Consider the following 24,513-nt stretch of genomic DNA (forward strand, 5'->3'; position numbering starts at 1 on the left):
GAAAAGATTTACTAGGATGTTACCAGGACTTGATGGTTTGAGTTATGAGGACAGGTTGCTTGCAGTGGGATTTTTTCCCCGGAGCATAGAAAGCTTAGGGTGATCTTATAGAGGTCTATAAGATAATGAAGGGCAAAGGTCAGCTAGACAGTCAACATCTTTTCCGAAAGGTAGAGAAGTCTAAAACTAGGGGGCATAGAGTTAAGTTGAGAGGGGAGAGATTCAAAAGGGTCAGGCGGGGGAGGTGGGGTTTTATTTTTACATAGAGGGTGATGAGTATCTGGAACAAGTTGCCAGAGGTAGTACTAGAGGCAGGTACAATTTTGGGTTTTAAAAAGCATTTAGACAGTTACATGGATAAGATTGTATAGAGGGATATGGGCCAAATGAAAACAACTGGGACTACCTGAATGGTAAAACTGAGCAGCATAGACAAGTTGGGCTAACGAGCCTGTTTCTATGCTGTAAACCTCTATAACCTCTGTCTAGCTGGGAAGCATAGTGCTTTGCACTGAGATGATTGTGCATCCAAACTCCACTCTAGAGACTTGGACATCTTATGGCAAAGTGGAGGCTGCTTCTGGACCAGAAGCAACATGTTCAAGTCCAGTGCCAGGGCTTGTTGGTCACAGAAGAAGAGTTCATAATATGGTTCAATTGACTGATAATCAGCTCAGGAATCCTTGCACCACTTCCTCCATTATTCTCCAAAGGGTAATGCTGTGTATAACGTGTAAGGTGCAAATGTGCAAAGATACTGCGAGCTGAAGTTATTATTCGGCAGTCAGGTCCCAGAATGAAACCTTGGCTCAACAGACTGTAACTTCTATTTTTATGTTCAGAGACATAGATAAACAGTCACAGGACTGCCAATTAACTTTTAACAAAAGGATGAAATATTTATTGAACATGGAACGATTAACTATAACACAATGCTCCTTCATTCCAACTATATCTTCACAGATGTATAGATGTTTTAAAGGTAAAATGGTACTGCCTGTACTTCTGGACCAGAACAACAGGTTCAAAACATATCTTATATTGCAATGTTCTTGGTAAGTATGCAGTCCATGTAAATCAATGGGCAAAATGTGGTCAGACACACCACACTCTGAAACCAAGTGGCAGATGCCACACAAAATAACTTAGAACATAGAACATAGAACACTACAGCACAAACAGGCCCTTCGGCCCACAAGTTGCACCGTTCACATCAATACCTACCAATCCATAGACTTATCTATAACCCCCAATCCCATTAAATCCCATATACTCATCCAGAAGTCTTTTAAAAGACCCCAGCGAGTTTGCCTCCACCACCACTGACGGCAGCCGATTCCATTCACTCACCACCCTCTGAGTGAAAAACTTACCCCTAACATCACCTCTGTACTTGCTTCCCTGCACCTTAAATCTGTGTCCTCTCGTAGTGACCATTTCAGCCTGGGGAAATAGCCTCTGAGAATCCACCCTATATATTCCTCGCAACATTTTGTAAACCTCTATCAGGTCGCCTCTCAACCTTCGTCTCTCCAGGGAGAAGAGTCCCAGCTCCCTCAACCTATCATCATAAGGCATGCCTCCCAATCCAGGCAACATCCTTGTAAATCTCCTCTGTACCCTTTCAATAGCTTCTACGTCCTTCCTATAGTGAGGTGACCAGAACTGTGCACAGTACTCCAAGTGGGGCCTGACAAGTGACTTATAAAGTTGCAGCATTACCTCCCGACTCCTAAACTCAATCCCTCGATTAATGAAGGCCAGTACACCATACGCCTTCTTGACCACATCCTCCACCTGCGAGGCCGATTTAAGAGTCCTGTGGACCCGGAACCCAAGATCCTTCTGCTCTTCAACACTGCTAAGACTCCTGCCCTTGATAGTGTACTCGTTCATCCCATTGGTCCTGCCAAAATGGACGACTACACACTTATCCGCGTTGAAGTCCATCTGCCACTTCTCCGCCCAGTCTTGCATCCTATTTATGTCCTGCTGCAACTTCTGACATCCTTCCAGACCATCCACAACACCACCGACCTTCGTGTCATCGGCAAACTTACTAACCCATCCCTCCACTTCCTCATCTAGGTCATTTATGAAAATGACAAACAGCAAGGGTCCTAGAACAGATCCCTGGGGCACTCCACTGGTGACTGACCTCCATGCAGAAAAAGACCCATCCACAACCACTCTCTGCCTTCTGCAGGCAAGCCAGTTCTGGATCCACAAGGCCAATGCCCCTTGGATCCCATGCCCTCTCACCTTCTCAGGAAGTCTTGCATGGGGGATCTTATCAAACGCCTTGCTGAAGTCCATGTACACCACGTCCACTGCTCTTCCTTTGTCAATGTGCTCAGTCACATTTTCGAAGAACTCAACTAGGCTCGTAAGGCACGACCTGCCCTTAACAAAACCATGCTGACTATTTCTGATCATGCTAAACCTCTCCAAATGCTCATAAATCTTGTCCCTCAGAAGCCTCTCCATCAGCTTACCAACCACTGAGGTCAGACTCACCGGTCGGTAATTTTCCGGGCTATCCCTGTTCCCTTTCTTGAAAATAGGAACCACATCCGCAATCCTCCAATCCTCCGGAACCTCTCCCGTCTCCATCGACGACGCAAAGATCATCGCCAGGGGCTCTGCAATCACCTCCCTCACCTCCCACAGTAACCTGGGGTACATCTGTGGATTTCTGTGGATTTCCCATCAAATCCCCCAGATACTTGTGCCACCATGATTCAAATAGCATCATTGAAACTTTGGCTTCCATATTTGAGTTTCCAAATTCTACTCTCAAAAAGCACACCTTAGAATCTTTGCCCAAACAACGCTGTCTCTTACATGCATTCACCAAGGATCCATTTCCAGGATTTCATTCTCTCTTTTCTGTATTCCCCTGCTCTGGATCTTGACATGCACTTGTTACTTGGCTTTGAATTTCAACACCTTGCAAGCATTTCAATTTAGTAAGACATATAGTAACAGTAATTAACTCTTTAATTCATTCGACAATTTCTCTCTTTATTTAACACTTCAGGTACCAACTCAAACTTAAACAGTTGCAACTCATTAACTCTTTCACTGAACTTTAACTCTAATAGGATATTAACCTTAATTTTTAACTGAAAATAGATACTATTGAGTTTAGGAAAAACCTTGGTCAAGAATTATCCCCAATGTAGAATCTATCTTCTATGAAGCATCCTTCTGTCTTACAATGGTTAATCTCAATAGAATTGTTGCTGGCAAATGAAAGATTGCAGTAACTTTTATCCACAAATTCTCCACTTGCTTCCAGAAGATTCTCTATCATCCGACCAAATGTGTCACCAAAAATTGATCACATGGCTCAAACATCCAATGAAATTACTTGTGAATGACATCATTAAGCTTACTTCACATGACATGCAACACACAACGGCAAGAAAAGTTGAGGCCACAAAGCCAGAGTAAATGTAAACAACTTTCCTTATTTGACCAACACAGGAAGCTTCAAATCACAGCTCCCAGATCAGGTCCTAATTCACAGCAATTTTATAGCCTGCATCTGGTTTTAATTATAAATTGACCAAAAATTCCAGTGTACTTAACTCTCAGCCAGAATAGTTATTTTAAAGCCATTATTGTCATTATTGTTGTTAGACCATGGTTGCTCCTTCTCCATCCATACACTAAAACTTCTACAAAATCTCTCAAGTACCCAGCCATGCCATACCGACACCACTCCTTTGCAGGCTGTATCAGGGTAATACCAATTTTAGGATTACTTCAGATGTCTGGCTTCTCGCTAGCTGCCTTCACCAAGTCTCGCACCTTTCAGCTCCATCTTTAACTAGGGGCCTCTCTCTGACCCTTTCTTTAACATCAGTGAATAATATATTGTTCAGATTCCAGTTTTAACTCCAGTTTTCTTGGAACTTCTCTTTTCATTATTTGATTTCTAGAACTATCAATTTTTTAACTTCTGGGACTTAACTTTATACCCTTTACACCATTATCCTGCCTGTACTGATGGTTTCTATGAAAGCTGCTTTCTTCTTAGATACTTGGTTCCAACTGAACCTCTTCTGTGTATGCATTTCAGTGTGGGCCCCTGGTTGCTAAGCAACAGCCTAGTCTTTCTTTAAACTCTATTTGTTTACATGTCACAAACCCTTTAATTAGACAGGCAGTGTGAGGTGGAACCAAAACACAGACATGCAGACACCTTTGTTTAACATGAGCTAACTAATGTTTTAACCCTTTCTTTATACAGAAATGTAAAATTAAACCTACTTAAGCATATAGGCTATTTCTAATACCCACAAATACAGCTCATTTAAAACTATATTTGTTTCCTGACAGTACACTAAAAAGACAGAGATTTGAACACTTCCTCAAGGCTAACACATCTGCATTGTGGAAGGTCTGTCTTTGGGAATCCTGTGTGCTCAATGAGAATAGTCATGATGTGGAGATGCCAGTGTTGGACTGGGGTAAACATAATAAGAAGTCTGACAACACCAGGTTTAAGTCCAACCGATTTATTTGATTGTAAACTCACAAGCTTTCGGGGTTTCTCCCTTTGGCGAAGGGAGAAACCCCAAAAGCATGTGAGTTTACTATCAAATAAATCGGTTGGACTTAAACCTGGTGTTGTTAGACTTCTTACTGTGCCCGCTGAGAAGGACAACTTGAAGTAGTAGTGGGGGGAGCTTCTCCTGGTGTCCTGGCCAACACTGATCCCTCAAGCAACACATGAAATGCTTGCACCTGTTAGCGCGAGTGAGCGAAACGACCACTACAGACTCAGGGTGAAGTTCAATAACGGCACAGCTTTATTTTCTTTTACGTCGACAGAGAAGCGCAGTCAGGACATACAATCAGACTGTCCCGAAAGCACTCTGTCCGTCCCTCGCAGCAGGCTATAGTTATACCTGAACTTCGGTGCAGTAAGCGATTCAAATGTTAATACTTTATTTACAGTATTCGACCTTAGCCATCCCATCTGGATGTTTTCAAGTGTTGAGGGAATTGTTTTAGGTGTGTGTTAATTATTTTGTCTGATTGGTTATTTAATAGTCTAGAATCTCCGCGGTTTGAACCATAGGTGTGTCGTTGATCTCAAAAGAGGTTTTGAGGGGCCAGGAATGTTCCCTTAACTATGCTAATCTTAGGTGTCTCCATGGGTTGTTTGACTGTTTTAAAAGTGCTGATTTTGATGGAGTGGAGATTTCGTTCCTGTAGGTGCCATCCTGTCCAGCTTCCCTTATGTGCTAGCCCTCAGTTGCATTCTAAAAGCATGCTCTTGCCTACTGATCGGTGTCTGCTACCCTGTGATCCCCAGTGGAGAGGCCCCGAGTGCAACTTTAGTCTGCTTCCATTTTGTGTGCCCTATTTCATAAAATTTGTTGTCCGATAACACACTTATTTGTGCTGCAACATTAGGAGGAGTTCTTCCACTTGTGCAGAGACAGTCAAAGAAAGTGAGAGATGCTTTCAAGTACAGCTGGCGCCTATATTTGCAACTAAACAATCAGCCCAACATTTTAAGATGCTAAACTGAAGCCTGTTGTTCAGGAATAAATTAAAACAGAATCCTGTTGGGGTTGACTGACCCACCGTATGTTCTGTTCATTTGCCAGACATTATTATTAAAATTCTTATCAGAACTACATGGGGGCTTTCTCAACAGGAATTTTTGCAGATGCTATCAAATAGATTTTGAGAAGCATCCAGAAATATGGATTACTCCATTCTGCATTATTTATTAATTTTTATTATCTTCTGCAACTGAGTGCATTCTTTGGTAATTGGACTCCCCCAGGAAGCCCTTGTTTTCCCTTCTTTTTAATTCTTGTACCTGTGACAATGGCCTCTAATTACTTCACTGGCATGTTAGAAACCACTTCTTTGAAGACTGTGGAAGTAGCAAAGGATTTATTCTTTCATGGAATGTGGGTGTCGCTGACAAGGCCTGTATTTGTTGCCCGCCGCTAATTGCCCTTCAACTGAGTGACCGGCTTGGCCATTTCAGAGGGCATCTTCAGAGTCAACTACTTTGCTGTGAGTCGGGAGTCACACGTAGGCCAGACCAAGTAAGGGCAGGAGATTTCTATCTCTAAAGGAACATCAGTGAACCAGATGGGTTTTTATGACAATTGATATGTTCAGCGTAGACTTATAATGATTTTTAAAATTAACTTCAAATTTCACTTGTGCAGAGTCAGTCACAGAAAGTGAGGGATGCTTTTAAGTCCAGCTTGAACCCAAGTCCCCAGAGTATGACCGTAGGTCTCTGGATGACTAGTCCAGTGACAATACCACTGCACCATTGCCTTCTCTAAGAGTGTCCAGACATTAGACTTCACTAAGATAAAGAACTTAATCCAAAAGGAACTATATTCTGTTCTCAGTGCCAGAATATAAATTTATAGGGCATTGTTATCCAATAACATTTCACTGGAAAGAAATACACCTTTTAAAATCTTCACCATACGGCATCTCACAAACATTGAAAGCTGGACATGTTAATGTGGCATTTAAAAAAAATAAACAAATATGGATGAAGGTAATTTGTTTGTAGTTAATAGACATTTTAAAAACTCTTCCCACCTCCGTTACACATGGTTTCTCGCCTCCATGCAGCTGGTCTGATATCAGACAGCTGCTGATTGAATTCTGGTTGTGTACAGGGAACCAGAGCCCAGAACAATCTAAACTGCCTCATTAAGAGGTATGGGAAGGTTCTGCTGCCCTCTCCCATCAACCCCTCCCCACAACCCTGCCTTTGGGAAAATGGCAAAGGACAAAAATGGCAGCAAATCCGCCACTCGGCAGCCATTTTGTTAGCCATCCCGCCTCGATACTTGTCCAATTGGGGACGAGCAAATTCAGACCCCAGCAATACATAAAATGTGCATGACCTAAAGAGATGGGCAGAAGTAATAAATAAGTTAATCCAATGTTAATGGTTATACAGTAATGTTTCTCTGAAATTTGTTTTATTTTGCTTTGCATTCAAAATGGTTGCAACACTATATTTTGCACCCTATCCTTTCCCCTGTGTACTTAATGAGTGATATGTTTTACTTGTATAGCGCACAAGAAACAATACTTTTCACTGTATCCCAGTACATGACAATGGCCAGAATTTTACCAGCATGCCCACCACTAATCAGGGTGGGTGAGGCTCGCTGAACGGAATTGTCCATTGGTCTCGGGCAGGATTTTACAAGCCTTGCCCGAGCAAGGTTGTAAAATACCGGCCAACAAATTAAGTCATATTAAACCCTAGTCGTGAGTCCTCAATAAATTATCTATTGCCATGGATAAGGGATAACATTTTTTTAGCTGTTAGTACTAATGCTTTTGTGTTATCAACAGGAGAACTGACATCGTGACCAATTATCCACAAATTTCCAATTTGTTCACCATGTAAACATTCAGCTTCACTACTGATTATAGACCACTTCTGATCATTCAAGGCTGTTGTTTGCTCTAAATGTGGAATTAAGCAAAGTAAGTAACACAGCAAAGCAGGCTTTAAACAAAATACACAGCTTGACCATCAGCTAATTTGAATTAAGCAAATTTGATTCAAGAGGACTAGACCAATATTGTTGTTATTTGAGTTATTGGAATTCCAGTGGGGACCCTGGGGGCACTGGTGAGACAGCAAAAGTGAATAGATTGCAGATGCCAACTAACCAAATACAGCAACACAATTAATCAGGGCTACACATAAACTGCGTTGAGTACCATGGCTGAAATTTTCCGTTTGTGTTTACAATGGGCCCTGCTACGGATGAGATTAGAGCATCCCACCTAATGGGCGGGATTTTATGGGCTCGCTTGGGTAAGATCATAAAATCCCGGTAGAGGCCAACAGAGATTTTTGTTCTGGGAAGGGGCAGGTGAGGTGGTAGGGTTTCGGCCAATGATTTTATTAGTTTAGGCCATTGGAATATGTTGAAATAAATAAAAATTCCCAGTTGCAATGAAAATTGAAAAGTACCAGGTGGAAAACACCAACTAACGTAACAAGTACAATCTTGGATGTAGTTATGGACAATAAACTGTGGCTCGAGTCCTGCTATGGGCACGTGACTGGTGCTCAAGCTATCGGCAACCAAAACAGGGTTGAACAGGGGGTGGGCAGCTCCGTCAGTCCTGGCAGTGCCAGGAAGATATCAGTGATGGCACTGCGGATGAAAAAGATGGATCTCTGGAGTAGAGTAATGCAGGGTCTGGACCTGGGAGCATTTGCAAAGCTTAGGGAGAGGTGGGTGCATTGGATTTAAGGGAGGGAACGGATAAGAAAGGTGGTGAGGCTTGACCCCATGATTGGCAAGGGCAACCCCAAAGGGGCAACTCCCTTTTCTGCCCCTTACACACTTCAGTTTAAAAATAGAGATTCCTGCTCCTGACCACATGAAACGTTTTATGCTGTGGGCAGCATATTATCAAAGTCAATTGGCTTGATAACAAGCCGAAGTGACCCTTAATTATTCATTTAAATATGGCGGGCAGACTGTCAATTTGTTGCACCCAGCCTGTATTATTGGGGAGGGGAGCAGAAAGATGGTAGGATTAGCGTCCATTCTATTTGATGTGCCTCCCCATCCCATGGGAAACACACCTACCAGGGGCACATAAAACTCAGTCCATAGTTGCCTGGTTAGAGCTAATAAGGAATGGCTGCCGGAAGCCAGACTGGCAGCACGGTAGCACAGTGGTTAGCACTGCTGCTTCACAGCTCCAGGGACCTGGGTTCGATTCCTGGCTTGGGTCACTGTCTGTGTGGAGTTTGCACATTCTCCCTGTGTCTGTGTGGGTTTCCTCTGGGTGCTCCAGTTTCCTCCCACAGTCCAACGATGTGCAGGCTAGGTTGATTGGTCATGCTGAATTGACCGTAGATGCATAGGTTAGAGAGGATTAGTGGGTAAAATATGTACGGTTTGGGGGTAGGGCCTGGGTGGGATTGTGGTTGGTGCAGACCCAATGGGCCAAAGGGCCTGTTTTTGTACTGTGGGGTTTCTGTGTTTCTATTCCCAGCGTCACTACCTCCCTGGAATACCTTGCTTAGAATTGGCCGTCCTAAATTCCATTATACAATCCAAAGCAGAATCAGCTAAAAGACACCACGGTACCATTGTTCTGCCATCAGCACTGTACCAGCTTTACTGTTTTTGGCATACTTCACTGACTGACAGCTGTTTCTTTATCTTCATGCGTCAGTACTAACTGCATTAAATGCCAATTTAAGCTGATGTTATTTTCATGAAATGTGGGTGCATTGTGTATGCATGTAATTCATTGGAAAAGTCTTCACTGCCTGTGCAACATCGAAATCGACATAGAGCTAATTAGTTGCTGTGGATGTTCCAAGTCCCTAACATGAATTTTTTAGCCTTTTGAAAGTTGTTGAACCACCGCTATTAACATACAAAAGATAACAGCAGTTGCTGCCACTTCCAATATTAACTTGCTAAATCTTGCAGTGCTGACAAACAGACAAGTGGATATAGCTTCAAGTACCATTAGGGTTTCTTGTGCAACAATAGTTAATGTTCATATAGCACTTTTAATATAGAGAAACAGACCAAAGTTGTTCTCTGATGTGTAATCAGACATTCTTCAATTAAAGCCAAAGGGCCTATTAGGAGATGACTGAAAGCTTTCTTCAAAGTGATTGTTTGCAACTGAGTGTTTGAGGCTGGGTGGATAACAGGAAAGTGCAAATAAAGAAAGTTACTTAATGCACCAACATTCTTTCCTTGAACATATTTATGCTGCATGATTAAAGGGTTACCCTTCTCAGTCCACATTCACAACAGGACTTTGCACATGCCACAGAATACATCACATTCATACCAAAATCTCCGCTGAACTTCTCACGCAGCCTTGCATGATCCCATCACTGAAAATAAGGATATTATCCATGGTGTCTGAACCATATTTCATACTGTTCCTTCTATAATTATGTAAGCAAGCTCAGGGGCTAGAACTATGGATGCATAGTCACTGACCAAAATTAATTTTATAATGCACAAATATTCAGGGGTTGGGGGAATGCAGAGTTTCTCAGTGGATTGTAAGGCTGGTGGATATTACAGAGAAACAGAGAGATGATGCCTTGAAGGGAATAAGATGTATGAATAGAATTACTACCAAGTAAGACACTCTGACAATGAAAATGTACTTTTACAACTGTAGAATCTCATTCCTTCAAATTTAATTACTGTTGGAGATTTATAAAATATGATTTTCTTTACTTTCTCTTTTATCTCCCTCTCTTAATTCCATTGTTCCTTTCCTCATTTTATGTTGTTTTCTACACTTGTGATGACACCATGCCTTCAGAAGTATACTTACATCATGTTTGTTGTAAGACGTACGTTTGGAATTCAGATCTGGTTTGTAAGGTACTGATTTGTCCAAGAAATCTTTTAAGTTGGTAGCTGGGAATTCAGGATAAGTACCTGGGGTATTGGTTTTAAACCTTTTCTTCCATGCTGATTATATTGAACTGGGCATTCAATATATTTGCATTTATAAAATTCATTTTCTCTTGAATTGTACAAAATGTTCTGGAATCTGCAGAGATTGATAGAGATTCATTAAAATGTACTGTCTTACATAAAGACGTGCTGTGAGCTGTAAGCAGGTGCTCACATTAATGTGTATTTCACTTTCCTCAGAGGTTGAAAACATGTTGGTGATTTGAAAGTGCCTGGAATTTTTGTAACAACTAATGAAGGCAAAAATATTGTCACAAGTTTTGATCTTGAGCATATACTAGCATGCGACTGTGTATGAAGAATAGCCCAGGAATTTTAAGACCTTGAAATCAGGAGTAATATGGACTGGATTTGCTCATCATTCATTTACAGCTGCTCACACACTTTGTGGGCTTTTGAATGGCAATTTACACTTTGTAGAGATCCGTTTTAGAATGTGCAGAGTATCTGTGGATCACGTGAGGACAGCAAGCAACTGTGTGTCTCTTCAATTAGAATGTCACCAAGACTTACAAAGCCTAAGCCAGAAAAATTAGATTTAATGTAAAGTTGAGTATGTTAGGATACAAGATCAAGGTATATGATGAAGTCAGACTTGACCCCAACAATTTGTTACTTTTTCATTAGTGTGAGGATATGATGTTTAACTTCTGCCACGATTCTACTACACAATGGGAAGCTTTTTATCAAAACAACCTTTATTTGACCACCAAAAGAGAAAGTGCTGGAAAATCTCAGCAGGTCTGGCATCATCTGTAAGGAGAGAAAAAAGTTGATGTTTCAAGTCCCGATGACACTTTGTCAAAGCTATAAGGCATAGAAAGTGGGAGATATGTAATCGTCAGGATTACTGGTACCTCCAGGATATGCAATCGCATGTAACCTCCAGGATTACAGGTACCTCCAGGATATCCATAATAAATATCTCCCACTTTCCATGCCTTTTAGTTTTGATGAAGGATCATCTAGACTTGAAACGTCAGCTCTTTTCCCTCCGTACAGATGCTGCCAGACCTGCTGAGATTATCCAGTATTTTCTCTTTTTGCTTTAGATTCCAGCATCCGCAGTAATTTGCTTTTATCCTTTATTTAACAACACTGTTTAATTGTAACAAATGAATTGGCTTAACAATCCAAAAATTAGGAGCTGAATGCAGCAGGAGAGCAGGGTAGAGGGGCAGCCATCCTCAGGAAATAACTCGGCTACAGGTGAAGTGTGGAAGGCAAAAGTCAGTTTGTGCAAACAATCATTTTCTGCGCTGAACCAAAGACCATTCCCAAGTGCTGGTCATTTGAGCTCTACAGAGTAATAATCACTGGTTAGATTTTGACTAATTGGTTTATTGCTGTTGTTAGAATAAAGCAAACCTGGTTTATTTACTTGCTCAATTCTGGATTGTATTCTGCCAACTATTCAACTAAATTCATTAATTTCCAAAGAGTCATGCTGGCCTCAAAATGTTAACTCTGTTTTTCTCATTACAGATGCTACCAAACCTGCTGAGTTTATCCAGCATTTTCTGCTTTGAAGTGTACTAATTTGTTTCTTTGAACTCAGTTACAAGTCTTACCAAATTTTAAGGGAAGTCAGTTTCCTACAGTTAATTTGATTTCAGGTTACACATGATTACATTTATTTATTACCAGAAATAAGTAGATGAGGGAGCAAATCTGACCCATTTAGTTAAGTGCAAGTGTTTCACAGTCCAGAACCTTACCCTTGAATGATTCCAGAGACTTGGAAGTGCCCAGCAGGAAAGGCCGTTTTGAGCACTTATAACTTATTGAATAAAGTAGTGCTGCTTGACATCAAGTCACAAACTTATCTTTCAGCTGCCTACACCTAGACCACAATCCTTCTTCTTACAGAAAAGATTTGACTTTTTTGTAGTGCGGTTTTCTTAGGTGATTTTGAAATTCTGGACAGAAATGTGTTACTGAGTTATGATCTTCTTGTTCTTTTACAGCTGATCTTCAAACTCTCTGCTCCAAGAAATCTCCATGCACAAAACTGATCCTGTCCTCCGCTCTCAAATGCGAGGATTCTCCAATTGCGCTTAGTCCATGGTTTTCTTCACATTGTGGGCCACAGTGGGAAGTAAGTCATTATTCTACTGTTTAATTTCCATTCTTGGAAGTCTAAATGTTTATTGGCAAAGAGTTTCAAGGGGCCATGGGGTGTAGAGCTGGTCTGGAAGGGCTCTGAAAATTGTGGTCCCAGAGGTTGTGCCTGATGCCTCTGGGGCAGTTCCAGATATTCAATGGGCTGGCGATGGGGAGGGAGTGGGTAAGAGAATCCTACAGCACAGAAGGAGGCCATTCAGCCCATCGAGTCTGCACCTACTACAATCCCACCCAGGCCCTATCCCCATAATCCCATGTATTTATGCTAGTTAATCCACCTGGCATAAAGGAGCAATTTAGCCCGGCCAGTTCACCTAATCTGCACATCTTTGGAATTAACGTCCCCTTAAATTCCTTAAGGAACTTATTAAAGGATCTGTCTGAAATGATGAAATTTTTAAATGTGTTTCTGGTGAGTCTGAGCAATCACGTGCATATAATGTGCAGCCGTTGGGTTCACTGCAGGGCCTGAATAACTTTCTTTGGAGGTTGTTTTTTGAGAGGAATTTGTGGGGCAAACTAGTACCAGCGTGAGTTCTGGACTTCACGTCGTTACACAATGCCACTATCAACCTCATTCAACCTCAATGGCCTTCCCAGGAACTGTCTATTCTAATCAGCAAAGTCAATGGCAGCACTCAAAATGGCTATTGCCTGCCTTTTCTGCTGGCATCAGGCAGGCAGCTGCCAACGTCTGTCTTTAATTGGGTAATTAGCTTGTTTTATTAGCCAATTAATCCATTTGAATTTCAAGAATTTGGTTTGGCACGACGGCGGAGCGGTTAGCACTACTACCTCACAGTGTCAGGGACCCGGGTTTATTTCCGGTCTTGGGTGACTGTCTGTGTGGAGTTTGCACATTCTCTCTGTGTCTGCAAAATCACCTCTTTGTGTCAGGGAGATTAGCAGGATAAATGCACGTGGTTACAGGGGTAGGTGCTGGGTGGGATTGTTATTGGTGCATGTTCAATGGGCTGAATGGCCTTCTTTTGTACTGCATGTACAGCATGGCAAGATCATGCTGCGAGCATGACACAGTTCAGGCAGGGAGTCAGCACCTAGTATTCATCTGGGTGTTGGCTTCCTGGCCCCACATTAAATATCTAATTAATTCTCACTAAGACCTGCTCTGTATTTTCTGTTTGTTCCTATGCATTTTATGGCATAAGTGGAAGTCATTTGGCATTTAAATAGCTTTCCCAGCTGCAGATTTCATTATATGCTGTGCCTGTTGTGCATCAATGATAGATAACGTGCTGCAACTTTAATTTCATATTTAAATAAAATTGTATGATGCAGGTTCAGCAGTTTTTGGACCCAACTCTTTATATGGACTTATAACCATTCCAAACTCTCACTGAATTCCTGAAAATGCTACACCAGCGCTGACATGTTAATAACACTTGTATTTCTAGCATGAGCTCATTTGTATCGTTATTCAAAGATCCAGGCACAAAATGGGGCAAATGTAAAATGTGTGCAACCCGATGGGGTGAATGGAATATCATCGAATGGGTCAAAAACGTCTGGCCTCACTCAGGCTGAAAATACATCACACAAATGCTGGAAACCACAGAAGAACCAACTTCTTTGTGGCACTTTTACTTTGCTCACCTTGCCTGCTTGGCACCCAGCAACTCAGCAGCAACTTAGCAGCAACTTGCGCTGGATTTTATTTTCAGTCTCAGTCACCGAAGTTGGGAATGGAAAGAAGAAGTGGGAGGTGTCAAAATGGGAGATGCTCCCAAATTATTTAAATTCGAATCATAGAATCTACAGTACAGAAGGAGGGCATTTGGCTCATTGTTATACCAACAACAATCCCACGTAGGTTCTCTTCCCATTACCCCACATTCTTACCCTCCTAGCCCCCCTGACGCCAAGGGACAATTTACCATCGCCAATCAACCTAACTCGCACATCTCTGAAACGTAATGGTTTCATGCAGGAGTTTTTTTTTTGCATGATTCTCCTACAACCAGAAATGTGCAATGACAACAATTGAGACAGAGACCTGGGAGAAGAAATTTCTTGTCTTTTCATGCCTCATTTGTTACGACATGGAAACATGCACTAACAGGATGTTCCAGCAGGGTAAATTGGAGCTTATGTTGTTAAAACTAGTTCAATGAATTTACATAATTAGCCAAGAACAAAGATGACCTTAGATTCCAGCTACTCCAGTCAGAACAGTACAGAATTGATGTTTTCCGGGATCAGTTTGCTTCTAATTGTGCCAATCATGTGACGGGGTAACTCATTACTGGCAGAATTATTGCCTGGAGGAAGATCATTAAAAGGTAATGATACTGGCCACTCCAAATTCCAGGCTATTTTTGTAATCAGTGTTTAAATTCAGAGGAGGATCAAGTATTGTGCAGATTTTGTTATCATCATTTTTTTTGAAAGCTCAAGGCCTGTGTGTTTCGCAGCTACAATGGCATCGTCATGTTACTAACCCTTAATGCCACCACTAATTTAGCGAGTGGAAAATTTTTTTTAGAAGGAAATAAAGTCAATGGTTCTATGAGAAATGTGATAATTGTCAAACCATAAGCTTGTTTTTTTCATCCAAAATGGTGGTTTTTAGTAGGCCTTTTGGAGCAAGATCTTCCAAGAGTTGAAAGAATCCCAAAACAGTCTCTGTAACCATTTACAAACCTTGCAAGCAGTTTTGGTAAATCCACTCACAGCTTGATGAACATCTGATGAAACAATTGCTCCAACAGACTTTTTGTGTTGATGTACTAATACCTTTCAAGCTTGCCAACCCATTAGATGTCAAACAGAGTTACTGTGCTTCATCGAAGTGGCGTAGTATGGAGCTACTATTTATATAAAGCAACATGTTGCCAAAACTAAACACACAGACAATAACTTATTTGGCACATCAAGAATATTTTCTCATTTCATAGGTTTTTTATAATCAATAACAAATTCTCACCAATGTAAACCATGCCAGATCCAATTGCCAAAATAAGATGTTGTCTCTGTCCTGTATTTGACTAGCTAGTTGCTTAGTTATAATAGATACCTAAATATTTACTGTATGTACCTTTCACTTACTTTTCTATAACATCTGTTAAGTATAAAATCCTTCAAGAGCTTTGATTCACGTCTCTAAATTGTGGATATTTATATTTTTAAATATTAATACTAGCAGATCTCATGTATTGTGCTGATTACACTGAATAAACCAGTTGATCTCCCATTGCACAGAAACAAGATTAAATGTAATCCTTTGATCAACTCGGGTTGGAGGAAGGGAAGAAGGGTATAGGATTATAGAATCCCTACAGTGCGGAAAGAGGCCACTTGGCCCATCAAGTCCACACCAACAATAATCCCATCCAAACCTATCCCCATAAACCACTTATTCACCCTGGTAACCGTCCTCGCACTAAGGGATAATGGAGCATTACTGATCCACCTTATCAGCACATCTTTCGGACTGTGGGAGGAAACCGGAACACCTGGGAGAAACCCATGCAGACACGGTGAGAACGTGCAAACTCCACACAGACTGTCACCCAAGGCCGGAATTGAGCACGGATCTCTGGCGCCAAGAGGTAACAGTGTTAACCACTGTGCTGCCAGTGGAGAGAAACACTGCAGATCAAATTTCACTACTCAAGAAGTTTAAAATATTAAGCCAGAGCACACATACTACATGACTGGTAGAAATTACAATGACAGGGTGAAAAATACTAACAGTTATCTATTTACTCAAATTTAGTGTATTGGATCACAAGAGCTGCAATCCCTAAAATGCTCTTCAATAATTTAAGAGATTATTATTGGCATTGTTAGTAGACACGTTTTTTTTGTCTGCTATTTTGGATGCCAATATGTTTCTCTTTGACACCATCACTAAAATAATAGAGGAATGACTTTATAATCACATTAAGCATTTACCTACTAATATTGACAGTGGTAGTTTATAGTCTCATTTTCACAAATTAGTAGAATGCAATCATAGAGTCATAGAGATTTACAGCATGGAAACAGGCCCTTCAGCCCAACTTGTCCATACTGCCCTTTTTTAAACCTCTAAGCTAATCCCAATTGCCCGCATTTGGCCCATATCCCCCAAACCCATCTTACCCATGTAACTATCTAAATCCTTTTTAAAAGACAAAATTGTACCCGCCTCTACTAGTTGAAAGAAGCGATGCGGAATCATATGGTAATTTAGCCTGACCACACTTTCAGCATTGTTTCCACTCTTGCCTCAACAAGGTACAAAGAAAACCCTCAAGATCTGATGGCAATACCAGAAGACCAATGAAGCTAATTCACAGCATCAGAGGACTGGGCTACGATGGAAGAGCAGGGAGATTGAGATCTTTCAGCTTTGAAATGAGGACCTTAGAATAGTACGCAGGATAATAAATTCGAGGAAAGGTAATCGGAGTATTATTTCAAGGTGCGCCATGGCAGTAAGACAAGTGAGCAGGATTCCAACTAACAAAAGGAAATTTAGACTTGATGTGAGTAGAATCTCGACAAAGTGTGATGAATACTTTATGATTCAGAGAAGCAAAAGATTCTGAATAATTATATAACCCTCTGTAAAGGTTTTATTTGAGAGAATGGAATGAAAGCTGGAAAAAATGATTAAACGCATGCTCTTTAAATCATATTACTTTGTCTTATGTATCCCTATTCTGTAATTTGGGATATTCACAGCCAGTTCATTTGGAAATTAGTATAAATGGAATGCTTAAAAAAAATACTATTTTGATCTTGTTCTTTCCTGTTGACTTGGGCATCCTGTTCACCTTTTCCATTCTGCAATGGAATTCCCATTTCCCTTCAGTTTCATTGGCAATTCAAATATATTCTCAAAATTCAGATCTTCAAACTGTCGGGCAATCTGTTCCAGTCACTTTTTCCAACGTGGCCTTCTGTTCCAAAATCTGGCTAGCAATGATCCTTTTAACACTTGGCATTCTGCAGCATATTAATTGCACGAGTCATATCAATTCAATCATGTTTATCAATGTTGTATCTTCACTCAATGCAAGTTACCCACTATTACTGTCCGCTAAGCTATAAATTGTGTGCAACCTTGAGCGAGCAATGCACCAAGATATCCTGAAAGATGTCTGTAAACAATTGCTCCAACAATATGGAGGTTCATCCAGATGTTTAATTTTCCATGCCCCACCCCTACCACCTCCTTGACAACTTGTGCTGCGCTGCAATTGCTGCACAGAGAATGTGAATTAATAACGCAATATGAATAAACAACTCCCGCGTGTTTAGGAAGGGTTGATTTCCAGCGTTGGAATCAGTAGGATGCACTTACCTCATAAACATTGAACTGACTTTGTCCTCTGGCAAGTTCGCGATAGCTTGTTGTGAATTCCCCAATGAAGTCATGGCTGAAATCACAAAGAGAAAATTGTCAACTACATCCCATTAGGAACTGTTCCATTCCATCAGCGAACAACATTACGATGGCCCAATGAAAACTTGCTTTCCAAAGGTTCAGCTTGGAAGTTACGAATATTAGCCACCGAGGACAAGAATGATCTTCAAACACAATTTGATGAATCAGAATAGAAGGACATTGGGTGGAATTTTACTGCCCCACTCACCACGCGAATCGGAGCGGGCGAGGAGTGGATAATAGGAAGACCCGTTGACCTCGGGCGGGTTTCGGGATGAGCGAAGCTGTAAGATCCCGCCCAATGTATGACACATTAGCTATTCAATTACAAGCATATTACATCTGGATTGGATAATTTTCATGCAATTCATTTCTTTCAGTTGGTTGTTTTATTTATAACAATGCATTGGTAATTCAATTAAAGGGCATCATGGTAACACGCTCAATGCAATAAACATATACTGGTTGTTGGGCAAAATAAATGACAACGATCAAAATCTCAGAGGAAATTGTGCTGAACCGCACTATCAATTGTGATTAAAAACAGCCTGCAGTGTTTCCATAGGTTTAATTATACAAACTGAACATACTTGTTTTATTCGCTTAGTCGTGTGAGATATCACAGATCGGAATTTATTGTAGTCAGGGAGTGAACAGCAGCTGCCATTAGTTAGACTTGCTGCAGCCCTTTTAACTTTCATGAGATTTTGTTTTTGAGGTTTCTGTAAGTGGGAGGTAGTAATGTCCCCCTCCGCCTTACTCCCACTCCAAGCCTGCCAGCCCCCACAGCATTGACAATCCTTTGAACAGGGAAGCAACTGGGCATCTCCCTATTCAATCATGAAAGATTGGTGAAGCATTGTGACAAAAACAAATCACTGTGGATGCTGGAATCTGAAACCAAACCAGAAATTGCTGGAAAATCTCGACAGGTCTGTGGAGAGAGAATAGGGCCAATGGTTCAAGTCCGGATGCTCCCTTCGACAGAGCTCTAATAAAGGGTCAAAGGGTCATCCAAACTCAAAACGTTAGCTCTATTCGCTTCCCACAGATACTGTCAGGCCTGCTGAGATTTTCCAGCATTTTCTGCAATATTGTAAAATGGACAAGGCAGAGCCTGAGCTATGGAGTGAACGTTAACAAAGTGTAAGTTTAGAATATTGAATTCAAAGTCAAATAGGATGTGGGAAGTAAATAGAGTGAAAGAACAATTGCATTTGGAGAGAGAAAAGAAGAAACAAGGAAAAGTAAAACAAAAGTTAGGGAAAAATTTCACCAGCTGAAGGACTGAGGATCCAGACTTGTAAAAGTTAATTTTTAGCCAATGTTTGTTAATTATTAAGACATTTCACAATACAAAGTGGCTCTTGGACTGAAGATACGTCCTAACTTTGTGGTAATCTGTCTCTAACATGCAAGTACATGCTTTTTAATGCGTTTCAATGATGAGGCAGACAACAAGATGCTGGCATACTGGGAACTGCAGAATAGCGACACACACCGGACATATTTGAACATGCATCTGCCCAACCCTGATGATGATGTGTGATTGCGCATGAATAATGGTCAGCGCCGTTAGTCTCACTGCTATCTAAATGGTATATTCTGCTCCCATGATGATCACTAAGACTCACCAAATGAGTCTGCCATGTGGAAATTGACATGTCTGTTAATCACATTTACTGGCTTATCAATTAAAATTATTCAAAAATATAATTGAAATATATTTTCACCAAACTCCTAATCTGGAGTGTAAGGCAATAAAGTTTGGCATACCCTAAGAACTGCTCTCTTTCTGAGAATCTCATCTTCTCAACATTTAATATATATTTTATCATTAACCCTCCCATGGCTATTTATCCCTCCAGATCTAAACATTACTCTGCATTTTGATACATAAAAAGACCCTGGGTTTCACGCAACACAGATTCCAAAAGCTCACAAAAAATTGTCTTGTAACAAATTCCAATTTGATTTGGTTGCTCAAGTTCAATTCAATAGACACCATAAGATATTGTAAACTAATTACTGATAAATGCCAGTAGCCCATTCCCCACTCACAAATGGTCAGTGCATGGAATTTACTACTGGGCAGGTACCACATTACATGCCTCTGAATGATCAAAACACTTCCAGGAGAGAGAGAGTTGTGAGCAAACCTTCTGTATTTAGCATTAAAAAAAAACACTAATATTGATTAAACCAGATTTAAAGCTTGAAATATTATGGGCCAGATCTTCCAATCTCCAGATAGTCGGAGTCTGGACACATTTCCCAAGATATTTTATGAAACCCCTTAGATCCAACATAATGACTCTGTGGGAGTTGCCGGGCCAGTTACACTGTCTGTTTTCCAATGTCATTGTTCCACGGGATCCTTGAAAAAGATCTGAGTTAGAGACAGAGGATTTGGACAGTTCCAATTTATTTATCTGTGTAATCACCTATGAAGTGTTTGACAGATTAAAACATAGCCTAACACTTGGGTGTTTATATTACTGACCACATCCCTCCATTACTCCCAATACTGATCACGCCAACTTCCCTTTTGAGTTGACCTGATCTGACCTGAATGGCTCCCACCACCAAATTGCTCTCTAACCTTCAGTCTTCTCCCCGTTCTTCCATACAGCCCACAATACAATCTCACCACCCACCTTGCTCCCCCAACGTGTCCACACCAGCTGATCTGCTCTCTCCGCCATCCGACACCCAGACTTCCTCCAACCTGCCCTCACCCATCCTACCTTTCTTCCCCTTAACTCCTCACTTTCCCTACTCCCTCACACACCCAGCTTCTTTCTTTAGCTTTCCAAAACTTACCAGAATATGTCAGCTAGTGCTGTAAATAAAAGATATGGCTTCTGGATGAATTCTATCAACTGGTCCCTGCACTGAATGAGTTCTGAAGATCTTTTGGGAGGTATTCTGAAGGTATTTGGGCAGCATAGTGGCAAGCACTGCTGCCTCACAGCACCAGGGACCCAGGTTTGATTCCCAGCGTGGGTCATTGTCTATGTGGAGTTTGCACATTCTCCCCGTGTCTGTGTGGGTTTCCTCCAGGCGCTCCGGTTTCCTCCCCCAGTCTGAAAGACGTGCTGGTTAGGTGGATTGACCCGAACAGGCGCTGGAGTGTGGCGACTAAGGGAATTTCACAGTAACTTCAATGCGGTTTTAATGTAAGCCTTATTGGAGACTAATAAGTAAACCTTCAGGTCTGCTGTCAGAGGATTATCCAGAAAAATCAGCGGAAATTAAATGTGTATAATTTTGTCAGACCAGGGTCGGTGAGGTGAGAGTGAATACCACTGATATCAAGGCATCAAGGAGTCCTAGCAAAACTGGAGTCAATGAGAATCCGGGAAAACTCTCTATTGGTAGGGGTCATACCCAGCACAGAGGAAGACAGTTGAGGTTATTTGAGGTCAGTCATCTCAGTTCCAAGTCATCGCTTCAGGAGTTCCTCAGGGTAGTGCCTGCCATCTTCAGCTGTTTTGTCAATAACCTTCTTTCTGTCATTAGTGGGATTGTTTGCTGATGATTGCATAATGTTCAGCACCGTTATGATTCTGCAGATACTGAAGCAGTCCAAGTCCCAAGTTCAGCAAGATCTGAACAATATCCAGGTTTGGGCTGACAAGTGGTAAATAACATTGGTGCCATGCAAGTGCCAGGCATTGACCATCTCCAACAAGGAAGAATCCAAGCATTGCCCCTTGACGTTCATTACCATCGTTGAATCCCCCACTATGAACATCCTGGTGATTACCATTGAGCAGAAACTGAACTAGACTAGCCAGATAAATACTGTGACTACAAGAAAAAGTCAGTGGCTAGGAATCCTGCCATGACGTAACTCACCTCTCGACTCCCCAAAGCTTGTCCACCATCTATTTGGTACAGGTCAAGAGTGTGATAAAATACTCTTCATTTGCTTGAATGAGTGCAGCTCCAAAAATGCTCAAGAAGCTTGACACCATCCAGGACAAAGTAGCCCATTTGATTGGCACCTCACTCACAAATATTCACTCCCTTCATCAGTGATGCACAGTGGCAGCAGTGTAAATCATCGATAAGATGCATTGCAGGAATTCACCAACATTTCTCAGGCAGCATCTTCCAAACCCACATTCACTACCATCTAGAAGGATAAGGGCAGTAGGCACATGGGAACACCATCACCAGTTCCCCTCAGGACACTCACCGCTCTGACTTGGAACTATATCACTGTTCCTTCATGCTGGTGGATCAAAGTGCTAGAGCTCCATCCCTAATAGCACTGTGGATGTACCTACACCACATGGATAGCAGGTTCACCATCACCTTCTCAAGGACAATTAGGGATGGGCAATAAATGCTGGCTAGCCAATGACAGCTACATTCCAAGAACTAATAAAATAAGACAGGTATTCAGACCCTAAATGAAAATTTGTGTGAATAATCAAAGCATGGAGCTTCCAAGGTTGGATGGCTTATGATGTTCAAACATGAATTTGACAACTGCAAGCCAATTCTGTTGCAGCATGCCAAATAAAACAGGGCTGGAGGAATTACCTGAACCATGGAGCAGTGACTTTTCCATGCATATACGTTCCAATATTGAACAGTAATATTGGGGTCAGATTGTGTGATCAGTGGCATTAAGCATTTAGAGTTTGCATGGGCTTTGGCTGTGGAATGGTAGTTATGAAAAATACAATTTGGTGCAGGATCCCCGAGGATGAACTTGGCACCAGTTTGCACTCTGTCTTTCCGAAGCAATTAGATTGGAGCATCATCAACAAACAGCAGCGAGTCAAAACCAAGATATTAATGAAAATAATAAAAACAATGATGTGACGTAAGCAAAATAACAGAATAAAGAGAAAAGGGATTGCGAGAGAAAAATGAAAAAAGCAAAAATATGTCCTTCATGAAAAAGAAATTAAATCTCTAACAATATTAATAATCTGACTGAATGACAGTTTGCATGCAAAGGTTAATGCTCCATGCCAGAAGTTCTTTGGCAGTAATTAAGATCTACCACAATATTCAAAATCCACTTGCAGAAAGGACAAACCTTGTTTTTCCTGGAAGGTTTAATGGGCAAGTACTATTTCGATGAATGAGTCTTTTCACGAGACATGAGTCTAGTGAAGCATCTAGACAGGCAGGGCAACTCAAGAGATCAACTTCCCAATTACCACATTCATGGATTTGCTGAAAGTTTCTGTTCAATTTACTTCTCAGCGCTCACCATTACTTTTAGCCCAAAACTTAGGCAACTCGTAACAGCTTTTTTTACTTTGAAGTGCCTCGTATTTTAAGTTGCATTTAATTTTGTTACACACATATTTAATTTTCAAGTATTTAGCATCCATATTAAGCAGATTTCAAAACCTAGCAGGTCCATTTTGCTTTAAGAAACTGATTAAGAATTAATAGCAATCGTAATTTTGTCAGTTTTCCACTGGATAAATCATTCTACGGGATTTCTTTAGAAAACTGCCCATTAACAACTCGCCTGGAATAATGTTCATTTCGTTCTCCTTAAGTGATCTATCAAGCATTTGATTAGTAATGGACAAGGATGTCAATTCAACTCGGGAACTTGCGAGAGTTTAGGAAAATAAACAGGAGTACTGAAACAATACGGTTCAGTTCACAAAATAAACCGAGTTTAGAAATCAACCTCTGAATTTTAAGTTCAAAGAGAGTAAAAATAAGTTTCAGGCCTTGCAAAGTACATTAGCAACTTATGCAGTCTGTGATAAGTTGTTGACATGAAATATTTGGTTAGTTATGGCTGTTCCTGCATATATATACATATATATAAATATATCCTTATATATTTGTATATACAGATTTCAGATTACTCAGTTTCCATTGTGAGAAACAGGCAGTTGAGCAGTGCATTGCAAGTTTCAACAGTTTACTGCTTAGGTGCTGATCTGACATCCAGCTTTGAATAAGCCAATATATCACCTCCGCTGCAGTCCATCTGCTGCTGAAACCTTCATCCATATTATTTCTAGACTTGACTATTCCGATGCTCTCCATTGTCTGTAAACTTGAACTTGTTGAAATTCTGCTGCCTTGTACTCAAATGCACACCAAGCGCCATTCACCCCTGTGCCTACCGGTTTACAATGGTTCTTACAACCTTAGAATCATAGAATGCCCACAGTGCAGGAGGTCGTCTGGAAGAATCTGCACCGACTTTCCGACAGAACATCCCACAGAGGCCCTTTCCTGTAACCCCTCATTTTACCCTGCTAATCCCCCTAACCTAGTGGCTAGCATTGTTGCCTCACAATGCCAAGGGCCCGGGTTTAATTCTGGCCATGAGTGACTGTGTGAAGTTTGCATATTCTCCCTGCGTCCCCATGGGTTTCCTCTGGGTGCTCTGGCTTCTCCCCACATCCAAAGATGTGCAGGTTAGGTTGATTTGCCAAGCAAGATTACCCCTTAGGACATGTTCTTATTGGCTATTCATACCACACCCATGCT

At 41.2% G+C, this 24,513-nt stretch overlaps 1 protein-coding gene across 4 annotated transcripts in view; it reads right to left on the reverse strand.

The window, feature by feature from the left end:
- The window catches only part of cpne5b (copine Vb), a 602,363-nt gene that overhangs the window by 174,868 nt on the left and 402,982 nt on the right, over positions 1–24,513 (reverse strand). For all 4 annotated transcript variants that reach the window (XM_080209682.1, XM_080209679.1, XM_080209680.1 and 1 more), the window contains one exon: positions 17,941–18,016. In XM_080209682.1, coding sequence (XP_080065808.1) covers positions 17,941–18,016 — 76 coding nt within the window. The remainder of the gene's footprint in view (positions 1–17,940; positions 18,017–24,513) is intronic.

Source organism: Carcharhinus amblyrhynchos, chromosome 22 (genome assembly GCF_965287045.1).
Source record: "Carcharhinus amblyrhynchos chromosome 22, sCarAmb.v2.hapA, whole genome shotgun sequence".
NCBI classification, from domain to species: Eukaryota; Metazoa; Chordata; class Chondrichthyes; order Carcharhiniformes; family Carcharhinidae; genus Carcharhinus; species Carcharhinus amblyrhynchos.